The sequence below is a fragment of the Scardinius erythrophthalmus genome, assembly GCF_964197995.2.
Source record: "Scardinius erythrophthalmus genome assembly, chromosome: 1".
Classification (NCBI taxonomy): Eukaryota; Metazoa; Chordata; class Actinopteri; order Cypriniformes; family Leuciscidae; genus Scardinius; species Scardinius erythrophthalmus.
The window spans coordinates 20,934,702-20,959,846 of NC_138221.1; the positions used below are offsets into that span (position 1 = coordinate 20,934,702).

At 39.3% G+C, this 25,145-nt stretch overlaps 1 protein-coding gene across 3 annotated transcripts; it reads left to right on the forward strand.

Moving 5' to 3' along the window:
- Positions 1–8,003: 8,003 nt before the first annotated feature.
- Positions 8,004–24,082, forward strand: LOC308696810 (uncharacterized protein). Of its 3 annotated transcripts, XM_081375710.1 has the most exons (4): positions 8,024–8,178; positions 20,450–20,552; positions 21,309–21,563; positions 22,675–24,061. In XM_081375710.1, exons 3-4 carry the CDS (start codon positions 21,446–21,448, stop codon positions 23,775–23,777), a joined length of 1,221 nt encoding a protein of 406 aa, XP_081231836.1. In that variant the 5' UTR covers positions 8,024–8,178; positions 20,450–20,552; positions 21,309–21,445; the 3' UTR covers positions 23,778–24,061. The 3 variants fall into 3 exon arrangements, with proteins under 3 accessions (XP_081231835.1, XP_081231836.1, XP_081231837.1); XM_081375709.1 differs by lacking the exon at positions 20,450–20,552 and having other exon boundaries at positions 8,004–8,178; positions 22,675–24,082; XM_081375711.1 differs by lacking the exon at positions 20,450–20,552 and having other exon boundaries at positions 8,048–8,178; positions 21,314–21,563.
- Positions 24,083–25,145: the final 1,063 nt, after the last annotated feature.

A 25,145-nucleotide genomic window follows, 5' to 3' on the forward strand; every position in this document is an offset into this window, starting at 1 on the left:
ACGTACTCGTTTGGCTTGCCGTCCGTCTACAGAATAGCTCTTCCGCCGTCCGTCATGGCGTTCAGAATTCGCGCGAGTAGAGCGTGACGTCACGTGTAAAGGGTCTATTCTAGATTATTAGAATCTTTAGAAGTTTTTTTCAGAATTAAGTAGTTGGAAATTACTAGTAATTCATGTTTTTATATAAACTATGCATTCCGTTAATTTTGTGAATTGGTAAGTTATCGCCAGGCCGTGAAGAAATATAGAGCTGAGTATCATCAGCATAACAGTGAAAACTAATGCCATGCTACTTAATGATATCTGACCAAAGGTAGCATCATGTACAGAGTGAACAGCAACGGTCCTATTACTGAGCCTTGTGGTATGTCATACTGAACTTGTGGTCGATTAAACATCTCTTCATTTACATTACATTTTCATTTTCAGCTACAAACTGATATTGAATAGGAAATTACTAGTCATCCATTTTTTTATATCAGCATACAGCTACGTCATGACCAAATCCTTGTTTAATATTGACCAAACAACATTTAATTCAATGTCCACATAATCTGTAATATTTGGTCACTTTTGTACAATAGACATGCAACAGCCACTGTAATTTATTAAAAAAGAACTTGTGCACAACAAAACATGCAAACTCAGAGCGAGGGGTTAAACTTTTATTTTAAAATTGTGATGAACAACAATTTGTATATTTGGAACATATGTATGTATTCTCCTTTGTTAGCGTAGATTTACAAATGAGTTACAAATTTGACAAAACTTGTGAAATGGCACAGACTGTGTTCCCAGATGAACGTTAAGCAACCCAAACTCACAGCATGAGAATCCCAAGACGCTCCACACATATGAATGATAACAACTATGCAAAAGTTAGACAGTCAAATCACTCCATCTCCACCTATAGCTGGTGTGTGGTGATGATTTTGATAACTGTGAGTCTCGGGCTGGTTTGTCTTCTTCTGTTCATCATCATCTCATACTGCAGTATTTCATGATATTAATATCATGAAATTGCGATATCACAATATCGCAAGTTGTTTTAAACAAGGTTGTGCGGTTTCTCTCTGCTGTGGATCCTCTCATGGGTTTTCAGAGATGATGACTGACTGAATCTCTTGTCACAGTGTTAACACTTGTAAGGTTTTTCTCCAGTGTGAATTCTCTCATTCAGTTTTAAATAGTTCTGTCTAATAAAAGTCTTATCACATTCAAAGCACATGTACTCTCTAACACCAATGCGAATTTTCTGATGTGCATGTAAAGTTTGACGCTGTGAAAAACTCTTTCCACACACAGAACATGAATGTGGCTTCTCCTTCGTATGAACTGTCAGGTGTGCCTTCAGGTTTGATGACCCAATAAATGTTTTGCCACATTGATCACATGTGAACGGCTTCTCTCCAGTGTGGATCCTCATGTGTTCTTTAAGGGATGATGATTGTGTGAAACTCTTCCCACACTGATCACATGTGAATGGCTTTTCTCCAGTATGAACTCTCATGTGACGCTCAAGATGATGTTTGTTTGAGAAACTCTTCCCACATTGATCACATGTGAACGGCTTCTCTCCAGTGTGAATTAACATGTGAATCTCCAGACTTTGTGTGGTTGTGAAACTCTTTCCACACTGAGTGCAGGTTGTAGATTTCTTGGCTCTTCTTTTCTTTAAAAATGTCTTAGTCTTTGAGCGACTCAAAGGTTTTTCTCCAGGTTTGACATGATGTTCCTCCTCCACTTCACTCAGTTCTTCACTCTCCTCCTCCTTCTTCACTTCTATCAGGTCTGAAATGAAAGAAAAAAGTTTGATTGCATTTTCAGAAAATGAAAAAATTCAAAAAGAGAAATATGAAGTGAAAGGTCATAAAAGTGAGCCCTGATGTAATCACTTTTTACATTTTGTATTTTTGCCTTTTTGTAAATTAATTATACGTCCCTAAAACTTTCATGAATGAGGGACATTGATATTCCAATTATTATTTTCATTATAGGCACACATCATATCTTTCTGTAGTGAAAACTGTTAAATAAATGTGATCAATAACAAGATAATATAATGTGATATTGTCATTAAAATATACACTACTGCCATATTTTAATACCAACTTTTACACTGAAATTTAATTTGTTACTAAACGTTTTAAGTTATTAAGGGCCGGCCACACTAGACCTCTCCTTCCATTGAGATCGCACTGTAAAAAATTGCTGTAAAATTTACAAACTTACTGGCAATTTCGGTAGCTAGTAAACCTGTAAATATACAAGAGTCCATAAATCATAAACTCCAATTATACTGTAAAACCAGAAAAACAAGAGCAGCTGTGAATTTACAGTTCTTTACTGTAATATTAGTAAGTATGTTAACAACACCACTGAATTAAAACTTAAGTTAACTCATTTCATTTGAGAAAACTGATTATCTAAAAATTGGTTAATTGCCATTAAATATTTATACTGTGGATTTTTTTTTTCTTCATTTTTCAATTCCCTGCCACTTGAAAACAAAGAAGCTCGTCTCTGGAGGACTTGGAGTTAAACTTTTCTTTGAGAAAAAAAACAAAGAACGGCACTTAAGTCATTCTTAAAAAAGGAAGATGTGTTCGTAGTTTTGCCGACCAGATACAGCAAAAATGTTATCTATCAACTAGCTCCGCTGGTGGGAAAACGCTCTGGTTGGTTGTAGCGCTATCCTATTGCATGCAGAGGGAATCTAAAAGACAACCATATATCCCGCCCCTCGGATTGAGCCCTGCCAATTGTGAGTTCCCAGACCCAATATCTTGATGTGGATCTGGCTTGCCAGGCTAGCTCAGATATGGTCTAGTTCTGGTTTATTTCTTTGCTCTTGGCTGATGTAAGGGCCACCCATAGGCCCAATGACGGAAATCCAACGGCCTGGGTGAAGGGATAATGCGTGTATGTTTTTTCAGTGCTCCAGTGAAGTCCACTTAATTTATTAGAATTTAGTTTCAATATTACTTTAGCTCTACGCTTAATCTGACTCCAATTTCAAATGATAATCAAATTTAGATTGTGTTTCTTATTAGAAAATAATCATAAATATTGATAATATTTTCAATTATTAATTCACTAAGGGACCCGATGCCGCACAGAGTCACATGCCCCGGGTTTACGTGGATCTCACAGACACAGCCTCGCCAGTCTGATCTTGGTCAAAGGGTGCAGGGTTTGCTAATACTTCTTAAAGGAGAACTTAGTAACTTTTTTAACTTAATAAAACTGTCTAGAAATCATTTGGATGGTTAAACAACCTGTTCTGGTGATATTGGTGACTTTCCCCGCTCCCCCCAGCGTTCCCTGGCGGAAAACCAACCTTGCAACTTGGGGACTACCGTCCCAGCAAGATAGAAATTGGAAGTCTTATAGGAGACATATCATGCTTTTAAATTGTTCCTTTTTACATATAAATCATACATTTGTAGTCTATATAAAGCGGAACTGCAATGCTTGGGTCTGAATTCCTCATTATTATAGCTCCACAGGCCCCTTTTCTACCCCTTTTCTGAGGTGCGTCTCAATCAACCCGTTTTGGTGCGGTCTCTTTAAATACAACTGAGACACTTCATACCCCGCCCCTCTACAGGTTGCAGAGGTTCAACTCCACCCCGTTCAGCCATTTTTGTAGTTTGATAGCAGAGATACGATTATCTAGCGGCACAGAAACTTTTTATTCACACGTTATTAACAAAATGTCAACAACGGAAGACTTGTCCATCCAGCCTTACATGTTCGAGCCAGAGTCGGAGCAGGAGCGAGATGAAAATGAAGACGACGAATCTGCAGAACAACGTCTTCATATGGATGTATCGCAATGGTGTGTACTGTATTTACACATGAAACTTTGGTCTTCCGACCTTTTACCACCGTGTCGATTTATTTTGATTAATATGTGCGAGGGAGAGAGAGCAAGACAGCGTCTAGTTTGGAGACGGTGATGTCTTGTTTACACTTTCGCCTGGCTCTGAAGAGAGAGAGTGAGCGCGCTCGCGACCGGGTCTCTCTCTCTGCTCATTCTTTCAGTTAAACATGCTCCTGTCACAAGCGCGGCAGTTCATCTACATTAGACGGTGTAATGAAGTGTGTGGGTTACTACATCCAACAACCGAACATTTTAACTTACCCTCTCGTAACTTCTGCATCCTTTAGCTTGGACTACAAAATTGCAGTGAGAAATAGAAATGGCGGATTGCTCGAAGTGTTGGGCCAGGAGTCAATGTCCTTATTTGGCAGTTCCGCTGCAAATACTGTGACGTATTAGTTCACAAAACGTCATAGATAACAGAAAAATCGGAACAGGTTGAAAAATATGACCAAAACAGAATATAAAGATATCAACGAAGCACCTGAAGAGAATAATTTCATATTTTCTGTACTTCTAAACACTCCAAATATACAACAAAATGCATTTAAGGGCTAAAAAAGTGGATTTAGCATGATATGTCCCCTTTATGAGAAGCGAGAACGAGCGTGAAACAAGAATTGCTTTACGGCAATTCGACATAAACACACGCATGTATGATGTATTACCAGATTACCCACCTCGGTAGACAGCTCCACACGATACAGTTGGCTTGCTCCGATCAAAACAAACGCACATGAGCAGCGGTAGAGAGGGGGAGGAGGCCGCCGCAAGTGAGTTTTCTACGACCGTGTTGTGAAATATACGCCCCCCCCCCACACACACACAGAGCTGTAGGGGGAGCTCGTGGGGAAAGCATGCGACAACAAAAGGGAAAATCAGCGAAGAAGTGACTAGAGTTCGCTAGAGTTGCCGAGTTCTCCTTTAAGTCGGTTGCCTACTGCTCACTCATACAAAAAAGTGTAGTTTATTTAGCCACTTCCGTACAACTTGCCAAGTCAGTGATAGACAGAAATCAAAAGGTCTTCAGATGACGTGCCTACTTCTCCATTCATACATGCACCTTTAGTTTGACCTATCCTGGACACAGAGCTGCGGCAGGAGATGACCATTTTCACTTTTTAATCACAAAATTTCCGTTTCAGCTTCTTCTCATGTTCTGCATTGTAAGAATGTTGTGTTCTGCCCTCAAAAATGGCGCCGGGTCGGCAAATGCCTGTATGTTGTGACGTCATGTGGGAACTATGTATAGCAAGGAGACATTTGAATTGTTTATTAATAAAGTGTTTTTTTGTGTGTGTGTCAGTGTCGGGCTGGAAAGATGAAGTGGACGATGCTGACTCGTCATCTTCGCATTGATGAACACGCCTATAGAGAGAAATGCACATTTCATACGGAATACATAAGCATATGCTAGTCGGTTTATTTTCGTCTTGAATTGTTTTGTTTAAAAGTAGACAATTCTATATGGAATAACTAATGGAATATTTTTTAAATTTGCTGATAATTGGGTGACCAGATCGCAAACCAGAATTCAAAGCCGACAAAGTTTACATTTATGGGCTCACTCACAACTCTCTCATTCATCATGAATTCAAACTTTTCCATGACTGCGATATAACATTTAATTGTTAACTTATTATTTCTTTTGTAAACAAAGCTTTGTGTGTCATAATATTAATGTAAAACAGCATTTTTTTTGCCGAACCACCGCCGGTACTACTCAGCCACTGCGGTGGCGCTTTACAACCGGTGCGGTTGTCAAGTTTACCGGCACATCCCTATGTTCCGGCGCAAATTTCCCTGGTGGTATTTTGCAGTTTCAGAGAACAATTCCGCCACACACCAGGAAAAACCTAGTCTAAAGTCAGTGGCACGTTATTCAGAGGCTATATTAAGGGCGCATGCTTGGAAAAATATTGCAGTATGTCATTCCGGCTAACAATGACACGGGCAATTAACTGAACCCATACTTTGTGTTTTAGATTACACAATTCTGTTTTTTGTTGAGTTAATGATTAAACAAGTCTTATTTACTTTATTGGAAAAAAAAAATTAAAGGACACATACCATGCTTTTAAATCGTTTAAATCGACATATAAGTCATACATTTGTAGGTATATAAAGCGGAACTGCAATGCTTGGGTCTGAATTCCTCATTATTATAGCTCCACAGGCCCCTTTACTGATGTGCATCTGAGAGCAACTCGTTTTGGTGCGGTCTCTTTAAATACAATTGAGACACTTCATACCCCGCCTCCTCTCCAGGTTGCAGAGGTGACACTCGGTTCAACTCCACCCCGTTCGACCATTTTTGTAGTTTGATAGCAGAGATACGATTATCTAGCGACACAGAAACTTTTTATTCCTTGTCCATCCAGCCTTACATGTTCGAGCCAGAGTCGGAGCAGGAGCGAGATGAAAATGAAGACGACGAACCTGCAGAACAACGTCTTCTTATGGATGTATCGCAATGGTGTGTTACTGTATTTACACATGAAACTTTGGTCTTCCAAACTTTTACCACCGTGTCGATTTATTTTGATTAATATGTGCGAGGGAGAGAGAGCAAGACAGCGTCTTGAGAGAGAGAGAGAGAGAGAGAGAGAGAGAGAGAGAGAGAGAGAGAGAGAGAGAGAGAGAGAGAGAGAGAGAGAGAGAGAGCGCGTGACCAGGTCTCTCTCTCTCTGCTCTTTCTTTCAGTTAAACATGCGCCCTGTCACAAGCGCGGCAGTTCATCTACATTAGACGGTGTAATGAAGCGTGTGGGTTACTACATCCAACAACCGAACATTTTAACTTACCCTCTCGTAACTTCTGCATCTTTTAGCTTGGACTACAAAATTGCAGCGAGAAATAACAATGGCGGATTGCTCGAAGTGTTGGGCCGGACGTCAATGTCCTTATTTGGCAGTTCCGCTGCAAATGCTGTGACGTAATAGTTCAAAAAACAACATAGAGAACAGAAAAATCGGAACAGGTTGAAAAATATGACCAAAACAGAATATAAAGATATCAACAAAGCACCTGAAGAGAATAATTTAAACTTTTCTGTACTTCTAAACACTCCAAATATACAACAACATTTAAATGCATGAAAAAAGTAGATTTAGCATGATATGTCCCCTTTAAACTTTTTCCAGGTTTTTTTTTTTGGTTCTGAATTTTGAGTTATCAGCAGCCAAAAATGAGTCCATGTCTATATGAAATCCCAAATTGATTATATTAATTGTGATTAAAATGTAGTTTTCCGATATATATAAAAACACCTCAAAAGCATGTGGAAAAAGTATGTGACTTGCACCAAGGGATCTCACTTCCTCTGGCGGGAAATTCTGGAAAGCAGTGAAGTATTGTCACTATTCTTCTCTCATTAATTTGTACAAAATGTTTAGTATACACCAATAGTAGATTAATTATTTGTCAAATCTAGTATTGTGATATTGCAGTGAATCTCTCATTCACTTTTTAAAAACGATAATATGGTGAAAACCCATACAATTCTGTTTTTAGACATGCCATGTGGTATCTGGTTTGAGGTTAGTTTTTAGAGCTAAAGCACAAAATGGTGGAAAATGTTAACTCTGTTAACGTCAACACAATTTATCTATAACAGCTGACAGATTTTTCCGTTAGTACATTGATGTTCAGTATTAATATTTTACATGTTACAAGTTTAAGATCAGCAAATATTGAAAATGTTGAATTTAAAGGGCATATTAGAGTCAGATAACTAAATGCTCATTCTCCTTCTGCTTTTTAATCCTATTATTGGTTCAAATTACCACTGTAAACCTCCAAGATTTAAACAATATTTTTTTCAGCATCTGTTAAAGGGTTGATCAGCTTTTTCTTTCTTCCGCAGGATTGAATGTGTTTAGGCTATGTCTATGTGGTGCAGTCTAACATGTGTTCATGCTTCATTAAAAAAACGCATTATTTTTCATCTAGTTTACCTTTATTCTGCACCGCTGTGTCCCTCCTCGCAAACCTATCTGACCATTTCCATGATTTCCTGGTTATAAGAAGCCTCTCCTTCAGAAATACACGACGGGCTCTGATTGGTCAGCTTGGCCCAGTGTGTGTTGTGATTAGCTAAGCGCCTAGTTCACGCTGTCCGGAAACGTCACGTCCGTTACCATAACAGCAGTTGCATGTGCTCCGGTGTAATGTAAACACATGCGTCAATATTGCCTTATCAGTTTCAGTCTGAAACAGATTTAGAGAATATTAGCGGAGAGGAATCGAGCAGAACTTGTGCACGAACGGCTGTTACAGGACGTTTCAGAGAGGTATGTTATTTTGTAGATGTCTGAATACTTGTTAACTTATATAACGTTACGCTGTTATTTGTAAATGCTAAGTTACTGCTAATGCTAATGTTTATGTTAAAACACGCAAAAAAGTTCATACAATCGTTCTAACTCTTAATATTACAATCCTCGAAGAGTTTATTTGATCTCTCTCTCTCTCTCTCTCTCTCTCTCTCTCTCTCTCTCTCTCTCTCTCTCTCTCTCTCTCTCTCTCTCCTCTCTCTCTCTCTCTCTCTCTCTCTCTCTCACACACACACACACACACACACACACACACACGTAGCCAAATATCTGTCGTCAGAATATGAGCACATTACGAGACTAACCATGGTTTACCACAGTAAAGAAAATGTTTACACAGAACCATGTTTAATGTAACCTAATACCTGTAGCCATGATAGAATTATTCTATACCATAGACATAACCTCTTCACATTAAGACAAACAGGTAAACTAGAGTATTTGTTTTAGCCTATCTGACATACATTTGACAGTAATATATTATTTAGCCACAGCCACAAATCTAACACTAAACTGAAAAGTGTATTTTAGTTTTACAATATAACTGTATAAGAAACAGTGCAACAAATGAGTCTATATAAAAATTATATATGAATAATATTTGAAAAACATAATCTCTTTAAAATTTAATTTCCAGAAACTATTTTGTTAATAAAAGGCATTTCATTTTTTAAATACGAAAGTGCAACAGTAACTTATACTCAATCGAAGTAGTATTATTGAGGTTTTATCCATGTCATATTTTATTATTATTATTATTATGCTGATGTCTTCAGATCTCCTGTAAATTGACAATTGAAGCTCAGTTCATTAGTGTGAACAGACTGAGAGTAATTGTTGGTTTCTATGTAGAGATACTAGGGCTGCATGATAACAAGAAACATGATAATCACCATTATTTTGCACAAAATTGTAATCACGATTATTAGCCTATACATACATATACATACATTATTTACATGCCAAATGGAAATAGAATAAATTTTTAAAAAAACTGTCATGTCCAACCGAGCCTGGATTTGTGGGTCACTATATTTTTCATTTACCTTTCAAGACTTACGAGTTAAAAAAGATGAAGAACTGGCTTTACAAATGACACGCTGATGTACTTCTCAGCGGACGGAGTGCATCTGTAAACTCAACTAGAGGCTTCAGGGATTTGTTGATCACCTCTAGCACATCCATGTCCTGCCATGTTGGTATAAGGTGCCTGGACTTCTTGTCAGAGGACAGGACATGAGCAGTGGCCTTCTGCTGCTCAATGACTCTCTCTATCATGGCCTGATGTGATCCCCACCTAATGGGACGCTCTGTTTTTAGTGAGTGCTCCGGGAGCTTTAGCTCATTTTGTGCTGCTACAAACTCCCTCTTAGTGTAGGAAAAGGTGCTCATAAGCTTTTAGCAGAGACACACAACCCTGTCAGTTCTTGGATCCTTCATAGCATTCTCTGCAGAAAAACAATTGTCAGAAAAACATTGTCAAGCCAAAAGCATATGAAGTCTACAAGTAAAAATAGTAAAAGGACCAAATGTGTTAATTTAAAATGTTTTTGTTGTTTAACAAAAACATGACCTAAGAAAGAACGAAATTATGAACACTGATCCAGATTTATTACTTAATTAGCTCATGATATCTAATGCATTTTAATGCTAACAAATAGAGCATTATTTTAATTTGACCTGTAATTTTTTATATTTACAAATTATGTACACCTACATGAGACTATTTATCAGTAAACACTGCTTTTTTTCTAAATTCTGCTGGGTGCACATACGTTCACATATTGTATCGAAGGGTGGTGTGGCGCAATGGATAAGACACATGCCTTTGGTGTGAGAGACCTGGGTTCGAATCCACTGTGAGACACCAATGTGTCCCTGAGCAAGACACTTAACCCCTAGTTGCTCCAGAGGCATGTGACATCTGACATATATAGCAATTGTAAGTCGCTTTGGATAAAAGCGTCAGCTAAATGAATAAATGTAAATATAAATGTATTGTGTGACCAGCCAAATGTCGCTGGCTTAATCTTAAATACAGTAGGCACTCTGATTCCATGTATGGGGCACATATACAGGTGCTGGTCATAAAATTTGAATATCATCAAAACGTTGATTTATTTCAAGAATTCAACTTAACAGGTGAAACTAATATATTATATAGACTCATTACATGCAAAGTGAGATATTGCAAGCCTTTATTTGTTATAATTTTGATGATGGCTGACAGCTTATGAAACCACGAAATCAAAATCCCAGAAAATTAGAATATTACTTAAGACCAATACAAAAAAAAAAAATATATTTTTAGAAATGCTGGCCAACTGAGAAGTATGAACATGAAAAGTATGAGCATGCACAGCACTCAATACTTAGTTGGGGCTCCTTTCGCCTGAATTACTGCCGACATGCAGCGTGGCATGGAGTCAATCAGTCTGTGGCAGTGCTCAGGTGTTATGAGAACACAGGTTGCTCTGATAGTGTCCTTCAGCTCTTCTGCATTGTTGGGTCTGGCGTATTGCATCTGCCTTTTCACAATACCCCATAGATTTTCTATAAGGTTAAGTTTGCTGGCCAATTAAGAACAGGGATACCATGGTCCTTAAACCAGGTACTGGTAGCTTTGGCACGGTGGACAGATGCCAAGTCCTGTTGGAAAATGAAATCTGCATCTCCATAAAGTTGGTCAGCAGCAGGAAGCATGAAGTGCTCCAAAACTTCCTGGTAGACGGCTGTGTTGACCTTGGACCTCAGAAAATACAGTGGACCAACACCAGCCGATGACATGGCACCCCAAACCATCACTGACTCTGGAAACTTCACACTGGACTTCAAGCATCTTGGATTGTGTGCCTCTCCATTCTTCCTCCAGACTCTGGGACCTTGGTTTCCAAATGAGATGCAAAATTTGCTCTCATCAGAAAAGAGGACTTTGGTCCACTGTGCTTTATTACATCCAGAGTCAACGCAGCCGTCTACCAGGACATTTTCAGAGCACTTCATGCTTCCTTCATTTTCCAGCAGGATTTTCACCTGCCCACACTGCCAAAATAACCAAAACCTGGTTCAATAACCATGGTATCACTGTGTAATTACTGTGTGATTTCATGTAATATTCTAATTTTCTGGTATTTTGATTTTGTGGTTTCATAAGCTGTAAGCCATAATCATCAAAATTATAACAAATAAAGGCTTGAAATATCTCACTTTGCATGTAATGAGTCTATATAATATATTAGTTTCACCTGTTAAGTTGAATTCTTGAAATAAATCAACTTTTTGATGATATTCTAATTTTATGACCAGCACCTGTATATTATTCATATGACACACAAACACAAGTAGACAAGACCTGTTTAGTTCAAAAGCTCACTCGCCACAGCAAGACACAGATCATGAGTGAGATGACGAGACAAGACGAGAGACAATGTTAGTATTTTTTTTTTTTTTTTTTTTAAGCTGACAAAGAAGCACACATCACAAGGACATGAACACACAAAAATAACACATTGTACTCTACTAAATGATCAGGGAAATAGATGGTAAATAAACAGTGTAAATCATTACTAATAAATGGCAGACAAAAAAAATAAATAATATGTAGCAGGCCTTTTGCTGTAGAGATAAAGACTCCCTATCCATCCAGGTGACATTTCTTGTAGTGTTTCATGGTGTGGTACCTCTCATTGCAAGGCACAACACAAAGACCCACCCCACACTGCCTGCACATGTATTTTGTCTGACGGCGGCCTTTAGGGCGGGTCCGATCAGAACAAACTACACAATCTGGGTAACCATCAGCCTGGCAGATAAAGTGGCGCTCAGTGAGTCTCTGTGGCAAGTCTCCCAGTGAGGACAACTTCCGGCCTTTGTTGCTCCCTTTCCTGGAGAAGCCTTCCAGTAAAGCAGTGATGACATCCTGCACGAAGACTTTCAGGGGCTTGTGAGGAGCAGCAGCGCAGCGGCAGTAAATGATGTGGGCATTCACCATGCTTACACTGAGAATGGCATTGAAAATCCTGTTGTACCATTTCCTTGACCTATGGGGAAAGAGGTAGGTCTTCATTCTCTGGTCTGCTGTGTCGACACCCCCCATGAACGAATTGTAGTCATCAACACAAACAGGCATATTTATCTCCCTGTCAGTGTCTTTGGTCCTGATGCGCTTTCTGACACGTGTTGGAATGCAGTGTAGAGAGCATTGTGAGGCGCTTTGTATCATGCCACGCACAAACTAGCATTTTCCCCTTCCTCATGAAGACTGGGTCATCTCCCTTGCTCAACGGTAACTGTTCACGGGTGAGGCCCTTTGGCATCCCCTTCCTCTTACTGCTGACAGTCCCACACAAACCCGAATCATTTCTTGCCAGCTCATCTGCTATGGCTGGCGAGGTGTAATAGCTGTCCATGTACACCTCATGCCCTTTCCCTGTGTACGGGGCCATCAGCTGACGGACAATAAGGTGTGTAGCACCGAAATCACTCGCATTAGGCCTACTTTGTCCAGTGTACATGGACCACTGTAGCACATAGCCTGACTTGGCTTCACTCAGAACAAATACTTTGTAGCCATATTTGTCTGGTTTGTTTGGGTTGTACATTTTTAGGGTTGATTTCCCTTTGAACGCAATGGTCATTTCATCCAATGACAGCTGCTTAGATGGACCATACATTGCTGAAAACCGGGGGATGACCAAATTGATGATTGGGCGGATTTTGAATAGCATGTCATATCCTGGCTGACCCCTGTCAACACAGTCCTCATTATTGGTGAAGTGAAGGAAAGACAAAATCATCTCAAATCTGTTCCTGGACATCACCTTGCCAAATCCAGGTGTTGCTGTTGTCCAATATTCGGCCCAATAATCCTCCAACTCTGACTTCTCTACCAGACCCATACAAGGTGTAAGGTGTAACAAGGCAAGGTGATGTCCAGGAATAGATTTGAGATGATTTTGTCTTTCCTTCACTTCACCAATCATTGGATTGCAGCTGTCATTGGATGAAATGACCATTGCGTTCAAAGGCTACAAGAAGTTTCACCTGGATGGACAGGGAGTCATTATCTCTACAGCAAAAGGCCTGCTACATAAATTCTTTTTTTTTTTTGTCTGCCATTTATTAGTAATGATTTACACTGTTGATTTACTATCTATTTCCCTGATCATTTAGCACTATACAATATGTGTTCTTTTTTGTGTGTTCATGTCCTTGTGATGTGTGCGTCTTTGTCAGCAAAAAAAAAAAAAAAATCCAATAAAAAGAAAAAAAAAAAATACTAACATTGTCTCTCGTCTTGACTCGTCTGTCTCTCTCGTCTTGTCTCGTCACCTCACTCATGATCTGTGCCTTGCCGTGGCGAGTGAACTTTTGAACTAAACAGGTCTTGTCTACTTGTGTTTGTGTGTGGTATGAATAATATATATGTGCCCCTTACATGGAATCAGAGTACCTACTTTATGTAGTAAATGGAAAATCTCTACAGCAAAAGGCCAACCGCTACATGCATTCAGTTTGTTTCTACCATTTATTAGTAATGCATGTTCTATAGATCTGCGATTGATAGTTACATCTTCCGATGGCTCATTGACGTAATCACGTTCTGTGCACTGTGACCCCAGGGTTTGTCGCATGTTCTGACGTCACAAGCTGCGACATTTGACTCACATTTGCTGTATGTTTATCTACTGCATTTTACTCCCCCCCCCCCCTTTTTTTGTTTGACTCCACAACGCAGTTTATAAAAAATAAACTGTATCTGATTGTATCTTACAAACTAATTTATGTAAACAGTTCTAATCAATTGTGTGTAGTTTTAAAGTGTTTTATGCACGTTTTTTACATTGACAAGTTTGAGGTTGACATTTATGATATTTCTTGTATTTAATAAAAAATTCCCTAAAATTCGGGCTCAGAAAATCATATTTTTGAGAAATTCCAATTTAAAAATAAGTTATTTGTTAAAACTGCAATACATTTGATCCATAGTTATCTTGCATATGTGGCATATAACACATTAAAGCTGAGATTATCCCCTTTTTAGTAGGGGTGTAACGATTCGTTTTAACAACGATTCGATTCGTATCGCGATTCGTGGTTGTCGATATGATTCAAGGACGATATTGGTTCATTTAGAACGATACGATCCGAAACGATTCAGTGACTTGAAATCGATTCAGTGTCTTTTTAGCCAAAAATTCTTGTAAGGGAATCAGGTAGGGGTGTGACACAAGATCTCGCGAGATTAAAACGCGATGAGATTTCTCGTCGAGGTGAAACTTTGTCTCGTGAGTTGTTGTGATGTCAGCGTGATTGAGCATGAGGGTGAAATTAGTATTGAAGATGCCCCTGCCACTTTTAAATCATTTGTGTGCCGTGCCAATCACACACACACACACACACACTCACTGTCCCTCGCTCATTCACTCACTCACTCGCTCGCTAACTCACACACTCACTCCCGCGCACACACACGCACACTTACTGTTGCTCGCACTCTCACTCATTCGCGCACACTCACTCTCGCACACACTCAACCCGTCGTGGAGGACCGTTAAAATTAAACATGCTAGTCTTTCTGTTTTGATGTCCTGAAGCATCAAAGACGCGTAGGTTGTCGCCCACTATGACTATACAAAATGAAACGATCGAATCTTGCGTCCCGATGCCCGTTGTCCTTTACGAATCTCCACGAAACGGATCGTGCCAAAATCGCGCTAAAATAGTGTAATCTGATTGAACCAGGCAGGTAATACACATTTGACCTATCACGCAAAGAACCTATTAAAGCACTAATACATGGGAACAGTATCTAACATTCACATATCACAAGTCATATCGACATCGCAATATTAAACAATGTTATCGCACATCGCAGCTTTTCCTCATATCGTGCAGCCCTAGTTACTGCCCAAAGGTCTCAACTGCTGCCAGAAATCGTCGACATGCTTTCTTGAAAAAGAACATGACCATAATCTTAGGCTGTTCTGTGTAGTTAATTTATCTCTTTTTCATGCTTGAAGAAAAAGTTTTGAAGTTTTGAGAGAGCAGTACTTTGATCATGGATACACACTTACTGTTTGCATTTAAAGTGTTATTTCAGTTATTTATATTTATTTTATTTATACTGTTTTATTTTTTTTTATGTTCGATTTGTGGAAAGGATTTCTCATGTGAAATCGTACAGGGGAGAAGCCAGACGGTAGAGTTTATAGCAAAACATTTTGCAGTGTTTGCATGTCCTTTACTGCATAGAATTAATTAAAATAGAAGTAAAATAGCATTCATTACAAGTTGATTTCAAAATGCACCTAAATTGTTTTGCTTTTTGTGATTTTCAGTTGAATAAAAGACTATTTTCCATTCATATATTTCATCATTAAGGATTTCTTAAAAATTGTGTAAAAATCTCGTCTTGTCTCGTTCTCGTGAACCCAATCTCGTTTCTCGTCTCGTCTCGTGGAGTAAGCGTCTCGTCACACCCCTAGAATCAGGTAACAATTAATTATGGATATAAACAAACAAGTAAACAACAATTAATGTCAAATACATTCACATTTTATTTGAATAAAGTAGGGCTGCACGATTATGACAAAAATCATAATTGTCGATTATTCCCTTGATATTGTAATTGTGATTAATTACGATTATCACAACATTGAATGATGTTTTCAATAGTTTGGCCATGGGACCCACATTTCCCCATGGTCATCAAGCCACGACCCACCTTTTTAGGAATTATATAGGCCTATTATAATACATTTGTCTACACAAAAATTGTTGACACAAGTTCTGTCCCCCTTAACATACAAAATAAATAAATTGTAAGAATATGACAAATACTGATAAACAGTAGGCACTGTGAGTTTTAGCTATTAAATAGCAGTCCCAAACTAGTTTTTGTTAATACAGTCTTGGTATGAGCCCACCACAGTCATATATAATAATATACAAAATAACCAGTAAGTGGCATTTTGTTATGGAGACAACAACAATTAGCCTAGGCTACCATGTTGATACTCAATACTTCGAAAAACTTACTAATTTACGACGTTGCATGCTCGTATTTCTTTTGCGCTTTAGTGAAGTGACACAGCGCGCGCCGGCGCATAGCGTGTGCAATTGAAGAGTGCGCGCTACTGCAGTATAGCGGCTGAGAGAACAGGAAAGCCCGTTTTTCTGAGGTGAGAGACTTTGCACTGCTTGACTGTTGTCGCACTGCTGCTGGCGTCACGCATGGCGATGACGTCACAGATAGGCAGACTGAATCGAGTAATGTTTAACGCCTTTATCATTAAAAGTGCTAAGAAAAAACATCCATATAAAGTCTGACATGTTTAAATCCAATGCGTTATTTCCTTGTATCGATACAATCGATTCATTACCTTTTAAAACGATATTAGATAGATATATGTCGTCCGGAAGGCCAACTTGGCCGAGCACAGATCGATGTAGTTGGATCATAGGAATATAAATAGATACATCAACGTAGTTGATGAATCGTTACACCCCTATTAGTTACGTTGGTTTTGTTGATGGAACGGTACTTCTCGGGTGCTGCGCTAATCACTCCGCCCAAGTAGCAGTGCTTCGCCTTTTGAGAAAATAGTTCCCAGTATTTAAATGTTTAAACCAAGCGTGCCGCACAAGCCCTGAAAAGTGAAGCCAAAACGTCTCGATCGCCCCCCGGTGACTGGTCCTAGTATAGGTCATAAACCCCGCCTCCCCATGTTATTCAACGGGACACGAGACCAACTAAACAATTAAATTACACTTCAAATATCTTTTTTCTAAAGGTGGTTTCTTTCACTTGCTGTCGTTTTTATCACGCTGATGCAAGTTCAAGTGTCTGTTTCAAAAATAAGTTGTTTTTTAGTTAGTTACGTGATGCGGTGGTGTAACGTCATGATTGACAGCTGTGATTGACAGGTTCTCTGAGCGAAGTAGTCACTGAAGCACCAACGGACATTTTTTTCGGGATCTTCGGAGGACTGAGGAGATTGTATTTACATTATTTTAACAAGCCTCTTGTCGTACTGCAATCAATTTTTTAAAAAGTGTGCAGAATCCACTCTCCCTGAGTGTATTCTGCGAGGGTGAGGGCGGAGCGTTGATTTCGCGGCTTTACTTCCTGCTCACTACTGCGCAGGTCTGGTCCCGAGATCGCTACTGCGCAGACTCAAGTTCCAATATGTCAGCGCCATATCGGGACTCTGGCGGCTTCAGTTCTCATCAATGGAAGAGAGCGAAGGGGCGTCGTCCATCTTTTTTTACAGTCTATGGTTTAAACAATGGCTGTCTCTCATATGCCCTTTTATTTGTACACACTGTGACTATACAAATCACAACATGTAAATAGAAAAAATGTTGGCATTATTTTGTCACTTATTGCGATTAGTATGCTAGCTGTAGCCATTTACATCCAGTCTTTGTGCTAAGCTAGGCTAGCGGTGGTTGCGTCAAACAGACTTACAGCACGCACGGAGATGAAAAAGGTATGAATGGACTTTAGGGCTGGTCCGAATAAAGTTTTCTGAGTTTCGAAGCTTCGGTCGTAATGAACATCGAATATTCAAAGCTTCGGGGAGAGGGGCTGAACATATTCTTCTCTCTAATAAAGACAGGAATCTCTATGTGTCTGTGTCCGTTTGCATTTTGATTATTTCGAGAACTTTTCATCCAATTGACTTAACAGGTAGTGCAGTGTTGCATTTGGTGCAATATAGATGGACACGCGAGACGTGACACATTCATAATTAATAAACGTTTAGTAAACTACAGAACAGCGCGAGCGGGAAGCGGCGCGCCTCACGCGGGCAGGGCTTATATGCTCCTAACGGACACTGCACTAGTGATATAAAACGCACACACACAGGTCTGTTAAATTAAGCAATACTTTTAAGGTAGTCTAATATTTTTTATATTTATTTTGACTAACATATTACTGACACAGTAAAGGGTAAATTTAAATAAAGAAAAAACTAAATTTAAATAAAGAAAAATGAAATTTAAATAAAGAAAAAACAAAATTACGTTAAATTAAAAACGAGATTAATTTAGATTGATAATAACATTGATTGAACATTTTGTTTCTATTATTCTATTTTCCACAATGTCAAAGCAACGCAGCTTAACCCAAAACACAAGCTCAGGCATGCACTTCGGTCCATACAAACTCCGCTGTTCTGCGCTCTAGCCAGAGAACACTCCCATTGCTGGAACACTTTTAGGCGTCGGTTTTATTTCTAGCATGCACGTGTTTTCCGCGTGGCTCGAGCTGAGGCGTGTCTCACGCAGGCAGTGTACAAACTCCAACCTGTTAAAGGAGAACTCCGGTCAATTTTAACATTGAGCTAATTTTTTTGTACATTTGGAGTGCTGTCAATACAGAGAACAACGACAAAAATCGGTGTTGCCTACACAGAGTTATTCTATTTTTAAAATTTGCACCCTGTTGACTTCAATAGGGCAAGTACTAAACCTGCTTTTAGCCTCTTAACATCCTTGATGTGTCATTACAAGTGCACAGAAAATGTGAGTGATTCCTTCTGAGTGAACACGAGTGGATCTGACTGCAGTAGATGTGAAAGATATGTATAAAAATTATGTTATTTAAGCCAGCGCAAATACCTTTGTTTACATCCTGTTTTCGGGTGAAGTCCAAAGTAGTCGATTGCCGAGTTCACGCGCGTGATCATAGGTACTAAACCTATGCGCGTGAACTCGGCAATCGACTACTTTGGACTTTTGTCGTTGTTCTCTGTATTGACAGCACTCCAAATGTACAAAAAAATGAGCTCAATGTTAAAATTGACCGGAGTTCTCCTTTAACATGGGAGCTTAAATAAAAACAGACATGCCACGCAGCCATTGTGTCGCCGGCCTTATTCAAGCGCAAATGTGAACCGTTTCACAGGGGATCCCAGGTGTGCCACGCAGCCATTGTGTCACAGGCCTTATTCAAGCGCAAATGTGAACCGTTTCACAGGGGATCAAAAAAAAAGAAAGAATTTTTGAATGTCAAATTTTCAAATTGAATACCACCCCACCAAACGAATATTCGAGTTTTCTGGTCCAGCCCTAATGGACTTATCTAACTCTGAGGGATACGGTGAATAAGCTAAAGTCCCAGAATGGCGTGTTGAATGAGTGTTGATAGTCTGAGGCTCATCAATATTAAAGTCCCTGTAAAGTCAAAATTAAGTATGTGTTCTGAGTTTGTCACACCACAGAAAAATGTGTTATTAGCCACCCAGCCAAATTTGAATGATAAAAAAGCCGGCAAGTACATAAAATAAGCGATCAAAATCTTGAAAATATGAGCAGTAGTCTCTGCTCTCAAACGCTGGGGGCGTGTCCGCTGGCTGCGCTCAAACCACGCCCACTCGCTGGAAAGCTCGCTGCCGTCGACTCGCCACACTCAACTGTCACCGCTACAGCGGAAAGGATGCTCCTAGTAGCTTAATTTGTTTTACAAAGCCATACATGTTCGAGCCTGGACTACCTACTATAATTATAACATAAGCACACAAGGCAACTTACACTCATAGGTTGGCACGCACTGCCGATGATGGCACCAGTTGTCGGCTCTACGGGAGGATGAAGGCTGAGGCGGGAGATTGTCGGTTCGGCCACATTCACCAGTAACTGCGGATTATTAGTGAATGAATCCCAGTTGTCTCCGACAAAAGTTCATAAAATTATCCCGTGTAAAATGATCACTACAGAGGCGGGTGTTGGAGGTGATCCTCAGCTCTCCATCGAGGTGGCTCTTCACAAAATTAATCCACCTCTTGTTGATATGATAGTTTTTCGTAAATTTAAATAAGGACACCGATCTGTTTTGTACGTGATCGCATCCAGGTACGCATTTCCGCGAAGAAGGCATAGCTAGCTAGCAAACTGTAGGATGTAGTAAATAATACTGTAACTCGCGATTGAGTTGCAAACTGATGTGAATGGGCTCCAGTGCGTCATCAAGTAGGGGCATGTCCAGGAGCTCAGGGGCTCCAGTGAGTCATCAAGTAGGGGCGTGCCCAGGAGCTCAGGGGCTCCAGTGAGTCATCGAGCCCCCGTTTTAGCCCCGCCCAAGAAATCCGTAACACAGCAATGGTGAAAAACTGTTTAACGGTCTAACTCCACAATTCAGTACTTCACAGTTCACAGTCTTTGTAATATGTTTTAGCAATACATTTCTAACATTTATAATGTGTTTATAATTTTTTTTTAGAATAGGGGTTATGCGGAACGCCCAACGTTCGAACCGGAAAACAGGTATAAGCATTTCCGGTTTGCACTGCTGTACGCATCTGCAGCGGTAGGTGATCTCTGAGGTAACTTATTTTTCGCTTTTTTAGAATACAATTCTTATTTCTGTTTTAATTAAAATGTCACGAATGCTTAGGTATCAGAAAAAAAAAATGTATAAAAAAAAATAAAATGCCGTCTTCATTTGATTGTTTTAATCGTCTGCAAGCAAATATAAAGGGTTAAACTACTGATAGCATACAAGAAGTCTAAACTTAACTTACTGATAGTTAGCTAACTCTACATCGGGTGCCATTAGCAAAAGCTACATATACTAACTTACACACCTTCATAATCATGAATAAATGAGGAGGCGTAAAAACTTAAGTCCTTTATCTAACGGAGTACTCGGGGCTCTGGACGTCCGTTTGGCAATACGATGCACATCTGAAATGGATAGAATGGGTAGCTCCTGTAAACACCGGCTATAAAAGTTTGCCATTCCTACGCTGTGTTTACCTCAGTAGCTGACGACCGGAAGTAGTTATACCCGTTTTGTAGAACCCGGAAGTATGTTCCGCATAACCCCTATTGCCTTTACAGGGACTTTAACAGATCTGCTGAAAACACTGTTAATTTCATGACAATAGTTCCTGTTTTCACCTCATTTATTATTCTGATGTCTTTAGATCTCCTGTAAATTGACACTTGAAACTCATTTCATTAGTGTGAATATACTAAGAGTAATTGTTGGTTTCTATATAGAGATAAATACATAAATGCTTAAAAATGTCATTTAGTCTTAAAACAAACTCAGTAACTGATAACTTTGTTTTTTGCAGATCAGCTCCTCCCACAGCAATTACATCATCATTGAAGCTCCTCCCACAACAATCACATCATCAGTGAAGCTCCTCCCACTGCAATTCTCCAATAAATGCTGTAAATTCCCAGCAGCTACAAGTGAAGACGAGCATCAATGCATCAGGACGAGCTGAAATCTGTAAAGACTGAGTTTATTAAAGAGGACAGTGAGAACATGAGTGATCCAGAACCCTGCAGAATAAAACACACTGAAGATCCTGAAGAACAAAGAGGTTGGTGTTTATTCTTCATTCATTCATCATGCTGAAGAACATTCATGTTAGAAACATTCAAGCACTTCATCACTTTTAGAAATGCAGTTACACTATGAAATAGGTACTAAATTTTCAACAAATGTTCAGTAAAGAGAGGATTGAGAAACTCTAATTGATTGTCAACATCATCAAACTAAGTATAATTTTAGCTCTGGTTCACAATTTTTTTTATTTTTTTTATACCATGTTAACAAAATGTTGGACATTTCTCAACATAGTTTACAACATTGTTTTTTAAGCAATAAACATTAAACTGTATCAAGTAAATTATCTTTTCAGAATGGCTGAGAGGACTGTAATCATAACTTAAGCAAACTCTGCATTATAGTTACTGATAGTTGTATTTCTGAAAGGATTTATATAAGAAATGCTTATATAAGAATTTAAGGAACGAGGAAAATCATGTCAGAAGTAACAGGTTTTAATGAAACATGTAGTAGGACACAGATAATACAATTGCTAATAAAATAGTTTATGTAAAACCAGTTAAAGGAGAACTCCGGTCAATTTTAACATTGAGCTCATTTTTTTGTACATTTGGAGTGCTGTCAATACAGAGAACAACGACAAAAATCGGTGTTGCCTACACCTAGTTATTCTATTTTTAAAATTTGCACCCTGTTGACTTCAACTCTGAAGGAATCACTCACATTTTCTGTGCACTTGTAATGACACATCAAGGATGTTAAGAGGCTAAAAGCAGGTTTAAACATTGCCCCATTGAAGTCAACAGGGTGCAAATTTTAAAAATAGAATAACTCGGTGTAGGCAGCACCGATTTTTGTCGTTGTTCTCTGTATTGACAGCAGTACAAAAAAATGAGCTCAATGTTAAAATTGACCGGAGTTCTCCTTTAAAGCCGCTGTCAGTCTAGACAGCAAGCAAAGTTCTGCAATTGTCATGAATTGATGTCACACTGCATCTATTTTTTAAAAAACAACTAGAAAAGTAAGTAGTTTGAAATAGCTATTTAGGGTTCATTTTTATGTCCTTTCACTTCATATTTCTCTTTTCACATTACACTATTTTTATTGTACTAAAAATAAAATTATTTTTTCTTTCATTTCAGACCTGATGGAAGTGAAGGAGGAGAGTGAAGAACTGAGTGAAGTGAAGGAGGAGAGTGAAGAACTGAGTGAAGTGGAGGAGGAGAGTGAAGAACTGAGTGAAGTGGAGGAGAAACATCATGTCAAACCTGGAGAAAAACATTTGAGTCGCTCAAAGACATTTTTAAATAAAAGAAGAGCCAATAAATCTTTCACCTGCACTCAGTGTGGAAAGAGTTACACAACCAAACATAGTTTAGAGCGTCACATGAGAGTTCACACTGGAGAGAAGCCGTTCACATGTGATCAGTGTGGGAAGAATTTCACATACAAACATCATCTTGATGCGCATTGGAGAGTTCACACTGGAGAGAAGCCGTTCACATGTGATCAATGTGGGAAGAGTTTCACACTAAAAACAAGTCTTAAGATGCACATGAGGATCCACACAGGAGAGAAGCCGTTCACATGTGATCAGTGCAGAAAAACATTTCTTGTGTCATCACACCTGAAGGCACACCTGACAGTTCATACAAAGGAGAAGCCATATTCATGTTCTGAATGTGGAAAGAGTTTTTCAGTGCTGCAATCTTTACAAAGACATCAGAAAACTCACACTGGTATGAGAGAGTACATGTGCTTTGAGTGTGAGAAGACTTTTATAACAGCTCAACATTTAAAACAACACCAGAGAATTCACACTGGAGAAAAACCTTACAAGTGTTCACACTGTGACACGAGATTCAGTCAGTCATCAAATCTGAATAAACATGAGAAGAAGATCCACAGCAGAGAAAAACCTTACAAGTGTTCACACTGTGACAAGAGATTCAATTATTCATCATATCTGAAATCACATGAGAGGATCCACACTGGAGAAAAACCTTACAAGTGTTCACACTGTGACAAGAGATTCAATTATTCATCATATCTGAAAACACACGAGAAGATCCACACTGGAGAAAAACCTTACAAGTGTTCACACTGTGACAAGAGATTCAGTCAGTCATCAAATCTGAAAAAACATGAGAGGATCCACAGCAGAGAGAAGCCACACACGTGTGATCAGTGTGGAAAGAGTTTCTCTTTTAAAAGCCAGCTGAAAATACACATGAAGATCTGTTAGGTCCAGCACTGGAAATGGTTGAGATTCATTGCGGGGACTATAGTTGGGAAGATTTTTTACTTTTAACACCCTGCGTGCGATCATGCTGGCGCAATCTGGTCACTTTTTTTCTTATCAGTGCAAAAGAGACTCAAAATACTCTGTCGGTTTTGATTTTACATATAAGTCTTATACATCATTCGATCCTGTTAAGTGTCTATTTTTTGTGTACTCACAATAAAAACAAAATGTTGTGCTTTTTGCCAAAAAAAGAAAAATAAACATGATGTGAGTTCTGTCTTCTCTCTGTCAGTGAAGTCCATTCTAAAATGCTTCCAAAAATGAACTGTACCTCAGTGAATACTCAGTCCCACAGGCATAAAGATACTCCGGCATATAGCTTAAATTCTCTTCTTTTAAATTAAATAATTTTATTAAAAAAACAAATATTCTCAGTTTATGTAAATCTGTATGAAAAGAGAGAGATGTCAGTCGTTCTCATTTCATCTCATTAAGTGTTAATGTGACCACGCCTACAGAGAGCGCGCACTATTCAAACGCAAATGAATGCTCTTACACTTTTGATGCACAAATACGGCCAAAAGCATTGCAGGCCTGTGAACAGCAATTTGCAACCGAAAACACAGACCAGAATCTACAAAACAGATTCATCCCTTAAACCAACATTTGTGTAAAAAATAAACTGTTGCAAATGTTTGAATGACTGTTTGAATGAGCATGGGGCAAAAAAGTTCCAGAAATAACCAGATTTGTATAGTTGCGTCGCAGCACGTGAGGGGAGCTCTCAAGGGGGCTGCTTGCGAGGATTGTGAAAGATTATCAATCCATGTGCTGCGCTCCCGCCTGGCCATTTTCAACGAGGATTATTCATGGGGCTCGAAAATGGTTCTTGCAGGGGATCTCGAGACTGCTGAGGCACGCTGCCGGGATTCCTCTGCCAGTTCCGACGTTGTTCCTCCTTGCGCAGAAGCCCGTTCGACGGCTTCTTCCGCACGAGTGGAGAACCCGATACTCGAGCTGTCTGCTTGAGAAACTAAACATGCTCAGCATCGAAGACGGAGATTTTGGGGATGACTCGCCCCCCCATGTCCCCACATATGAGGAGCTGGTGGAGGTTATCCGTCGTGCAGTGGCCCATTTAAATATTAGTTGGCCACAAGAGAGGCAGGAAGCGTTTATTTAAAGCAAGTTGGACGGAAAAAAGGCGCTCTGCACTGTCCGACCCAGAGGCCTGCGGCCAGGCAGAAATCGTGTCCGCCCATCGAGATTTGTTTTCGGTTGAACCCTGCCAGAAATCCTCTTCAGGGGGTCAAGAACGAGTTCCCTATCTATGTGGAAGAAAGCTTGGTTTCTGTTCCAAGGCCCCGC

Coding starts and splice junctions, on each gene's coding strand:
- LOC308696810 (XM_081375709.1), top strand. CDS start 21,446: ATGCATCAGGACGAGCTGAAATCTGTAAAGACTGAGTTTATTAAAGAG. Junction 21,564..22,674: donor AGATCCTGAAGAACAAAGAG/GTTGGTGTTTAT, acceptor CTTTCATTTCAG/ACCTGATGGAAGTGAAGGAG.